Source organism: Argiope bruennichi, chromosome 6 (genome assembly GCF_947563725.1).
Source record: "Argiope bruennichi chromosome 6, qqArgBrue1.1, whole genome shotgun sequence".
NCBI lineage: Eukaryota > Metazoa > Arthropoda > Arachnida > Araneae > Araneidae > Argiope > Argiope bruennichi.
Genome location: NC_079156.1, coordinates 16,680,853 through 16,692,636, shown reverse-complemented (window position 1 = coordinate 16,692,636; position 11,784 = coordinate 16,680,853). Strand labels below are relative to the sequence as shown.

The following is an 11,784-nucleotide window of genomic DNA, read 5'->3' as shown; positions in this document are numbered from 1 at the left end:
AATAACAGATCCCCGCTATCTGACATCCAATAACAATTCCTGTTAATATTTGTACTGATTTAAAGCTCAAAATCATTAAGTATTCTCTGATATCGAATCGAAATTCATCCCTTACAAAATTTTCATGAAAGTTTTTGACTTCATCCGATTTAATGTCTGCTACTATTTAATTTCAAGTCTTTACAATAGAAATTGAAGAAAATCCAAGCATGGCTGATCTTATGTTTATGACATCCTATCCAAGATCAAAATTGATAATTATAGAGAAGTTTATCCTCTTATCGACAGAAAGGTTTCTTTTAGTGCTGTAAACTATCACTAGTCAATTAAATGTTTACTCTTACTGGATTGCTCTTATTGATGCATTTTTGGATTTCGTACTTAGCCATTCAACCTAAAGTTAATTCTCTTGAGAAAAAAGGTCTTATTTCCACTCAATGCACAATTCTTTGTCGATTCATTCAGTTTTCCCATCAAGATTCTTGGTGACAGTTCGAGATTTACAGCAATTAGGCATTTCATTGGCAGATATCAGCACAATTTCTAGCAAACTGCAATTATATTGTAAGAAATAAAGAAAGTGCTCGAAAATGGGAAGACAGCATTTTGAGGTGGGAAGCAACTATTGTATAGAGCGGCTTTATACTTTTATTTTATAAAAGCAGAAATTTACCCCCAAAATATATGACTATATTTTTACCTATTACTAAAACTTAATTGCATCTGTCGGAAGGATAAAGCAATGATTTATTAGACCCTAATACACAGATGTCCTCGACATATGAAAGATATTGTCGATTTATATAAATAAAATTGGTTTTTCATAATACTGACACTTCAGTACCCGGAAATATTTTATAACTATTTTATATGCTGAACAAAAACGATTATTAAATTGAGTAAATGTTTTAAAATGTAGAGAAAGACCATTCAAGGGTTTAATTTTTTAATGATTCGAAAAATTTGAAAACACTGCATTTATTTAAGTTGCCGGGCTTGATATATCTATAAATGAACATACGAACACTGGGGATTTCGGAAAACAAAGTTGTTCAATGTTCTGCTATTAGACAAAAAGATAAATTAAGATTCCTGAAGTTCTATATAAATCCATGAAATTATAAGATTTTTATCTATGATTGGTATAAAATGCTTGGGCCAAGCTATCTCAAGTAGAAAAAAATACTTAACGGATATTATGAAACCCTGTAGTTTACTGAATATAACTTCAAAATCCGTGTTAAATCTTAACTAAGCTTGAGATTCTCCCAACTTTTCTAATATGAATAATTCTATTTAGTAAGATTGACAATTACATAACCGTTTAAGTTTATGCTTTATAATCTGATTTTTTATAAAAACGTATTATTCCAAAGATATTATTGTGGGCATCTTTCATTTTCAAAACCATCATGAAGGCTTTGTTAAATGATTAACTTTTAATGAATATATTTCCATCCATACAGAAGACATATTCGTTCGGAATATCCAATTAAATCAAATGAATGAAATATGCACCGAATTTCGAATTTTAACATCGAAGTATCAAATTAGAAAAAGTTCAGCGAGTTTTCCTTATACGATCCAAATTTTCAGATCCTGTAAATAAATGAAAATTCCTTCAGGGGATGTGTAGGGGTGAACATTTTATTTTTTTGGCAAAGGAAAGAAACTACAATAAACATGCTTTGATTTACAAGAACTTACCGAAATTAATCATAAAAGCGTTTTTCTTTCACATAATTCTTCAAAAGAAACTTAAATTATGACATGTTATTTCTTGACAAATTAGCACACAAAAAGCTTCTGTACTCTGACCTTCCATGCACCAAATGCCTCTACTATCTCTGCACAACTCACAATAATAACCCCTTTCTTACACTCCACATATTTTTTTGCACTACGTACTACCTCCACAATTTCCACACACATACATACATACATACATTACCCACACCGCCCACTACCTCCACAATTCCCACACACATACATACATTACCCACACCGCCCACTACCTCCACAATTTCCAACACACTCATTGCCCACACCGCCACTACCTCCACAATTTCCAACACACTCATTGCCCACACTGCCACAACCTCCACAATTTCCAACACACTCATTGCCCACACTGCCACAACCTCCACAATTTCCAACACACTCATTGCCCACACCGCCACTACCTCCACAATTTCCAACACACTCATTGCCCACACCGCCACTACCTCCACAATTTCCAACACACTCATTACCCAAACCGCCACTACCTCCACAATTTCCAACACCACATACACTTATTATCCACACCGCCACGACACTAGAAATTCCAACAGCACATACACTTATTATGCACTCCACCACGACCCCCATAATTCCGATACTACACATCACCCATTCAACTACGAATATCACTGTTCTAATATCGCATGCATTACACAATCAACTACAATAAACTAAATGATACTCGGTTTCATTATCATACGTATTACTAACTCCACTAAGACACCCACAGATCCACTACCATCAGCATTATCCATTCCACCACGACCCACACAGTTCCAACACACAACACCTGACGCACATCACAGTGACCCACACAGTTATAGCATACATGATTTACACTACAATAGACCATAATTTAACAATCCCATAGCCAAATCCAATCCAGTATAGTTTCCACTCTTTATCCATTATGAATACCAGCGACATTCATTATAAAATCCTCTGCCATTATTCTTAGTCAATGAATTGTATAGTTTTTAATTCACGCATTGAAATCCAGAACAAATTTCACATACTGCGGCAGCAACGTCACTCAGTGCAATATACAACTTTAAAAATTAAGTAACGTGATTTTAGGATGGGGGATAACCTAAAGCGATGCTTTGATATCTCTAACGGAATAAATGTGTACTAATTATATGCATGTCCCAGAAAACCCAAAACATTCACTCCTAATGTAATATACATATTGAATTTCAGAATTGATGCAAAGAACAATTTCAATCTCTTAAATGACCGATAACCAAATGACTTATCACAAATTTTCGTGCTTTTTATATAAAATAGTTCTCAAATATTCCTTTGCGCGCCTTTCCAGCATCTCCCTCCTTCATCTACGTGACAAATTCTTTAAAGGCACGTATTGCCTAGCTAAAAACTCAAACCACAGACAGTGAATTATTCTATTACTATGTTTTATCCTTAATGATATGCATCTTTCCTTATTTAAAGATGCAAATGAGAGATTTAGAAGAGATTAAAATCAACTCGCACTTTTTTGAAAATAAATATTAAGTTTGATGAAACTTCTATCTGTTGCTATCTATTTAGATTTACTGTAAGACATTTTAAAGAAAAGTCTTAAGCGGCTGTCAAAGCTACATAACGGAGTAAAAAAAAATGAAGATTTTCCTATATTTATGTAAATTTTTTCCACTGATATAAGGAAATATTTTGATAATTTAAAATTCAATAAATTTAAGTATTAAAGTTTCATTTATAACTTACAAAGTACGCCTAAGATCATGATTCGCACAATAGATAATTTTACATTTAATAGGATCCAATAGTACAACTTATTTTCCTGTACTACTTTAAAACATGAATGTAATTTATCAGTTTTTGTCCGGAGAGATGCCATCGAATCTCGCTCTTGAAACATTTTCTTCCAAAATTATTGAAGCACGTTATTTGCTAGAAATTGCTCAAGCTAATTTCTACCAATGAAACGTTTAATCACAACGTATATGGAATTACGCAAACGTGTATCTTGGTGGAAAACTGAATAAATCAACAGGGCTTTGACAAGTAGAATTTAAATCAGAAAATACGATAGAGTGCCGAATGAAGCATTTCCAGAAGAATTGGCTTTAGAAGTTTTAAGACGATTTAGTTATCAAGTTACAGAATTTTAATTTTCGGGAATCGGAAATTCTAGGCATACATCAGATGTCACAGATGCAAGACGCGACAAATGTGGATTACCTCCAACTTTGATAACAAACACTTGAAATTAAATTTTAGTTTAACGTCGTATCGGATAAAGTAAAACTTTCATGCGAAATTTTCTAAAAAATTTAAAGCGATTTGATACCAGAAAATTCCTTGCGGATTTTGAATTCTTAGATCAAAAGTAATTTCAACAGAAACTGTAATGATTAATGAATGTCGAATAGTCATGAACTATTATTCAAAGATATATATTTTACTGTGTTTAAAAATATGCAGTGATGCCGGAAGATGAGAAATTCAGATTGAGAGAGAACTAATAGGACTTGACGCACTGAAATATTCATTTCTCGTCGCTGCTTGTAAGAAAGAGGAATGCAATATTGACTATATAGAATTTAATATTGAAGAAAATCGCTAGTGAAACTAAATTTTCGTAATCTTATTTTATATTGTATTCACGAACCCCGGATTTTTCATACTGGAAAATTTAACCCCAACTGACATTTAGTTCTTAATTGATTTTTAGTTTAATTTCGATTATTCAAACATAGGTAATTTTGACAACTTTTTTCATGCGACACAATTTATGACTAATTTGATTTAAACCATTTCGTATTTATAGCCTATTCTTATCTTAGAACATAGCCTAATCTTTTGAATTTTATTTCTTTTTTAAAAGCCTCGTTATTTACTACATTCTAGCAATCGCGTTTACATAAGGATGCATCCCATAGAAAATTGCATTTAAATGATCACCATATATCCATGATATAAAAATAGGAAAAATAATTATCTTGCGTATTAATCAAAACTATAACTTTATTTACATTTTTTTTCTGAATTTATTTAGCATACTAATTAGATGCCATCCTATTTGGCGATTTCTGTATGAACTGGAAATGAAGTTAATTAATATTTGCGAATTTAAATTTCGAAAATTCTGCCAAAGAGGTTCAGTCAATCGTTCAGTTCATCGTTTATACAATATTGAATTTTAGACGGCAGGGAAGTAGTTCTTGAACGACATCTTTCTATCTTGTAAGTTGTTCATTTTTTCGCCATTTTGTGGTTTTTTTGAATTAAAATTCAGATTTTAACTATTCGAAAAATTTTTAAGATGCATCAAAATCATATCCCAAAGTAGTCTAAATGAATAGGAAAGATTTATCGCCTAAATGCCTTGCAGCCAGTTCTGATCGGCAAATATTCTAAAATCATTAGATCTTACTTTATACAGCAAAGTTCTAGTGGAAATGGCACGCTGAAGTGATTTTCTTTTTCATAATCCATTTGTTGTCTTCATTATACAGATCGGCAGCTTGTTGTCATACGAATCGGCAGCTTGGAAATATACCATGACATTCGACGATGGAACGAAGCAACTTGAAATGACTTGAGCGTGGCTGAATATGAAGGTGTTTTCATTGAGAATTCCGTTTGAGAAAAATGAAGCTGTAACGAAAAGACTGCATTAATCGTTTGGAAGGTCATTATGGAAACTCATTTGTATTAAATTTACTAGAAATTTATATTTCGTCACAAATTACAAACACAGTGATAAGTGCCAAATGTAGCTGTTGTGATTAATCAATATCATTAATATATGATGTTTCTCAGATCAGAAAATGTATCAGAAAAACTGTATAATGAAAGCAAGAATCAAGATAACCGATATTTTTTTAAACAAAAAGTAATATTTTTAACATTTAAAACTTAAATGCACAATGAAAGGAAAATTTTAAAATGTTGTGGATTATAGTATTAAAAATATAGTTTAAATATGCAATTGTAATAGATTTGATATAGAAATTTGAATACAACAACTGTATAGTAAAATCTGCGAATTATGTAATGAGTTTAAGGCTTCATACAATCTTAAGATTAAAAAATAATTTAGTGAAATGCAATGCCAACGGTGAACATAAGAAGCCAAAATTTTAGCAAAAAAATTCTCAGAAATAATTTTTTTTTTATCAATACTGAGTTGTAATTCGAATTAATCAAAAAAAATTTAAAGATTCGAATCTTCGGATATGTAGCATCAAAGCAAATAATCAAGACTCGATTCGCCTATTCCGATTGTTAGTGTTTGCGCCGAATTATATAGCTCACAAAAAATTATTTACTATCGTCAAAGCGCGAGATGATGCATAACCAATAACTAAAATAATGAGGAGAATTACTGTAAAATATACAATCCATATTTAACAAATTATTAGAGAATATTAAACAGAAAAATGAGTAACTACAAAGCTAATTTTTAGAAAATGTTTTATTTTTTATTTTGATTGAAATAAAAATTAAAGTGGGCTTAATAAGAAATATTCTGTCTAGTTGTTAGTTTATTCTACACCTAATCAACATATCCGGATTCCACCAAGTTTTACAAACTTATAGTTTAAGACACGAGAAATAATATTGCCAACATTTCGAAGTTTAATAACACATTACTAAGCTTACAATTCGAAATTAACCAACATTTCGTCGTTTTTCCTTCATTTTATGCAAAATTATTCTAGATGATACAGTTTTAAACTGTTTTAAAATGAAAAACTTTCCCTTTTCAATGATATCAATTTCCTCTGCACAATATTTCTTTCATCTGTTATTCATTTAAGAAAAAAATTAGATACATTAAAACTAAAAAAATCGCGAAATTAGTTCAAAACTTAAAATTTGTTTTATTTTTACTTCAAGGTAACTCATTTGCAATAACTTAACAGTGCCTAAAAGCACCCATAATAATATCGCTTAAACGGAGGTAAGAAAAATTGTTATGTGCAAATAAAACAAATGTTCGACGATAGCAGCTGCTTCAGGCTACGGGATATTAACTCATATTTTCGCTTTTTCTCTCGGAAACTTTGGTAGGAATTATTCCGGAAACTTCGCACCAGCTTAAAATTAAAAATTTCACCTTTTCAATGACGTGCTTCCTTGAAATAGGAAAAATTATCTTTTGTCGGATAACATGAATTACTCTACCATCACTATTTTGATTTTTCTTTTATTTTTACAGAAATGCTTCGCATTTTACATAAAAATATCTGCATAAAATATTCATGTGAAGATTTTTAATTCAAATAACGAAGGGAGTATAAATTAATTTCAATAAAATTAAAACATTTCAATAAAGATGGAATCTATTACCCCAAAAACCGAATTCCCAATTTGAGAAATAAAGCGATTTGTCGAGCACAACATTTCATTTTTCTAGTCACTACGTAACATGATAGAATTTACGTATAGTATGCCATCCTATAAACATAGTTTATTAAAATAATGGAAGATATTAAAGCATCGAGGCAATTTAAAAAGACTGGAGAAAGTTAATCATCAACAAATTATAATTGAAAATTTTTAATTGCCATTACCCACAGAATTAAAAAAAAAAATTTGTACCGATAACCAATATCTTGCATTATATTACAATTAACTGAAAACCAAAAATTTTACGATAATTATTCCTTGAAAAATTAATTTTGACTTGTTTAGAATAATATTTATGTCAGAAATACAATTTTAGGGCAAAATTTTATTTGAAAATCAATTCATTCTTGACATTAAAATTTATAAGAAGAAAAAGTTAAATACGGTTCGTAAATTTATTTTCTAAAGAGCACTTCCAATCGTACGTGCATATGAAATTTTCATATGCAACTACTGATGCGATTTTTATCTCGTTTAAACGGAAAAACTATACAATACGTTTTTTCAAAGATATTTCGAGTTTAAAATGTTGCAACACCATAGCGATGAGAACATTTTTAACAAGTATAACTGGATTGCAAGAATATTTACAATTAAAATAGTATGGTCTTGCAACTTAAATTTTTTCAAATGATACATTACCAAATTTGGTACAGGATGAAACGTTGCTAAAATATAATGGCTGGCAACTCAACTCGTAGCGGACATTTTTGGAACTTCTTTAAGGTGTTTTTGAATCTAACAGAATTTTTTTTTATGGCAGATAGCTTTATTAACCATTCAACTGTTTTATTTTCTTTACTATCTAATAAGATGACACCGGTTTTGGAAACATTTTCTTATTTTGATTCAAATGGAAATCGATTGAATACTTGACTTATCTATGTATTCGAAGTATTTTTAGTATTGAATTATAATCGTTATGAACGGTTTATTTTTTGCTTACAACTATCAAAATTTGATAAATCGATGCACGTATGGCACTCGGGCAAAATAGTTAAGCTGTTAATGTTTAATAACAGTAACACAACACTAAAGAATACTCATATGAATTCAGTCGTTAAGTTTATGGACGCATGTTAAAGCAAAATTACTTACCCTTTTTGTATCTTAAACATAGAGAGGCACATTCACTACAGTATTCTTTGGATAAATACTGTTTGGATAAATACAGTATCTGCAAGCTCTTACAACCATGACATATATACCATAATTATTTGATGGTTTTGCCGCTTTTTAGGTGTCCGAAGTGGACAAAAAAAGTCTTATTCCACCAAACACAGAGCGAACGATTAGCGAAGATTTCATTTCATGGTAAATGTTTCCAAGACAAAAGAAGATCAATAATGTTTAAGTTTCATTTTTAGTCATGTCAAAATTTAGTCAAGTCTGATTCAGGAATTAAGCCTTCTCGTGGCATGGTAAAAACTCAGCTGCTGCAGCAGTTTTTTCCAGTTCAACACGCGATGTTCTCAATTATAAGTTCCTGTTTCTTCCCAAGTTTATACAAACGTAATTGAATGGTTCTCCTATGACATTTTAACTCTCATGCAAATATTATAAGCTGGATGCGATCTTTGAGTAGAGTGTCGTCAATAATAATGAACGGTTTTTCAAACTTCAAGAATGCAATCTGAAGACGTATATCATTTGAGTCAGTTTCGTACACTCATTCACTCGTGACTCTCCACACTAAAAGCATCATTTCCTTGCAGCTACCGAAGTATTATTATCTAACTCATAATGAAACCTCAAAGGTAAAACATTCATTAATACTGAATTGTTCAAATCAGAATTGTACATTCTACAGAACAGCTTTTGACAAATCATACAGTTCTGCATTGACTGACGGTTCTGGGGAATGTCAAGCTCTGACATCATCTCGACAGGCATACCGATATTTACTAAGTGAATTTCTTTTTCCCCCTGGCGGCACGAACATTTTTTTTTTTTTTTTTGAATGCCTAAAACATGTTCTTTATAAAATAGCGAGCATCTTATATTAAAGGAAAGATAAAAACAATACATAAATAAGTCAAAAATAGAGTTAAAAACTATGAAGAAAATCATATTAAATTTTTAAAACTATTAATGATTATCCAGATATTATACATTTTATTGCTTTGTTTATGTACAGTGTTCTAAACAACTTCGTTTAGACTATGTCCATTGCTTCTCTTTTTCTTAGTAGTTTTGAAGTCACGGAGATTAAACCAGTAAGTGTTGTTTCTTTAATAACTTCTCGCATAATTTCTAATGAAACTGAATTTGCATGTTTGACGGATTTTTTTCCCACCCGATTGAAACCAAAATTTGATGCAAAACTACACTTAAAGTCACCTAATTTGATATATTTAACTCTGTTTTTTTCAGTCATCACGTTAAAGTTTTCTCAATGTCGACTGACAGTCAACCCCGCATTGGATTTGGCTCGAATTTTCATAGGTATATACAATACAAATGATAATTCTGTGTACTGAATTCTATTCCCCTAGATCTCTTTGTTTAGTAGTTATTTCGTTAACTTATATTCAAACAGCCGGACAGACAGGCTGGCTCTTAATAGATTTTGCTCTACATTTGATAGAAATCTACATATTTCGAGTAAAGTTTTATATCACATTACATCCGTCTAGCTCAAAGCAGATTTTAAGTTACTTTTATCATAGGCGGACAGACAAACATTTTATAAAGATCTGTTTATGGAATTTAGGAAGGTTCGTCAAAATCTCGAATTCCAATTTATTGATGATTATAATGTTGTTGTTGTTTTTTCTATACTTCGCTACAAGAGAGTAGAAATGCAAGAAGATAAGCGGATTCACCTTCATACGACATTCAGAGATAAGCTAGAAGCAATATGCATTCAGATTTTGTATATTCGTGAGGAAGTGGAGGAAAAGAGGATTTATTGTTCCTCCTATATGAATTGAAATTAAAAGAAAAAAAATGGCATTCTTTGTGTTTTTACTGATGATATCTGGGTTTCGGGATAGGAACGTACTAGGCTGAAGACCGAATTTCACTTAAATGCGTTATGTATTTTAGACTGGTGCATATCAAATTTATTATTTAAAATTTAAAGTCTGAAAATGGATGAGGTATGGAAATTTGAATTCTGGAATCAGCTGCTGGCGACATTATTTCATCACGTCTGAAAGTTACGAGGGTCAATCAAAAATAATGTTTATTTAGATCAGAAACAATATTTAAATTTGATTTAACTTCGAAACAAACAAAATTAAACCAAACAACTGCCAGAAAATATCATACACAAAGAATGCAATCTTCAAAGAAAACTTAAATTTAGGTGAAAGTTGTCAGTTGAAAAAGAGTGAATATGCTTAAATATGTTAACATGGCTTCGCTGAATATTGCAAAAGTAACTAATCATACATCCCAATTTCAATTGATTTCAAATTGTCAAGGCCTTGAATTTAAATATTTTTCGTATCCTTAATTATTTCGCATATAATGAAGTGCCTGGAAAGTGCATCGAATAGCGATTTTTGATATTTTTCTAATCAAAGTTGGTATACGTAGATCACGTAAACTTATTATCGGATTAAAAAAACCTTAACTTAAATGAATGATGATCTTTAAGAACCGAATAACAATAAATGTTCAAAAAAGACGTGGCATCTAATTAGGAGGATAGATGTTTTATAGGTTGAGTATTCCTGGCCTTTTCCTTAAAAACGAGACATTTTTCTTAATGAAAGGATTCACAGCCAATGAGTATTGTTCTTGCTTTCAACTTTTCTCCGTAGGGATTTTTAGTCTACTTTCCATGGATTTAGTTAATAATCGGAAGCCAGATTTTGGTTTGTAATGAAGCATAAATAATGCATTAAATCTTTTGAACTTAACAAAAAATATTTCATTGAATCTTTTGTTTATTTTCAGATAGAAATTATGTAAGAAAAGCAATGCAACTGCTTATCATACCTGGCAAGCAATTTTAAGGTAGAATTATCAATTAATTATGGATTAATGAAGCGTTGTATCGTGCTATGAAATGAATGATATTACTAGATTCTCGGCTTCAAAACTGGAGGGTTATGATTATGACGCATGTTAAATACATACAAAAAACACATTAACATTAATCAAGTAGAAAAATGAAATAACTATCAGAATCTTAATACGGCTAAAAGTCAACAATCTCCAAAACCCTAGATAAATTTTTGTTGTTTTGAAAAATAGGGAACTACAGATATCATAAATCTCGCATTCAGATTCTATCATACTGACTAAGGGTGCAAATAGAATATTAAATGGATTTTAATATTTTGAATCCATATTTTGAAGTTAAATCTAAAATGATAGCTGCTTCTTTCTGACCAAAATGAAAATGAAGATAATTTAGTTGCGGGAATTTGAATTTTCAACGGATTCTTTAAATGTAAAATTTTTTAGAATTTTTTTTTATTTGGTTACACAAAAATAGTCGAAAAGTGCTCGGATCGATTTATAAAATAATACCAACTTTATTTTCGAAAAGATATATAGAAAATTAAAGAAATTTCAAATAAAAAAAGAAGAAATTGAACAGAATGATATAAGGAAGTTGTAATTTTATTCGAAACTCTTTTTAAGAGTGAATAGATCTTATTTGAT

At 30.6% G+C, this 11,784-nt stretch overlaps 1 protein-coding gene across 1 annotated transcript; it reads right to left on the bottom strand.

Annotated features, from left to right (window-relative positions):
• Window positions 1-1,995: 1,995 nt before the first annotated feature.
• Window positions 1,996-2,370, bottom strand: LOC129971287 (keratin-associated protein 5-10-like). The gene has a single exon (XM_056084907.1). The coding sequence runs from the start codon at window positions 2,368-2,370 to the stop codon at window positions 1,996-1,998; it is 375 nt and encodes a 124-aa protein (XP_055940882.1).
• Between the last annotated feature and the right edge of the window lie 9,414 nt (window positions 2,371-11,784).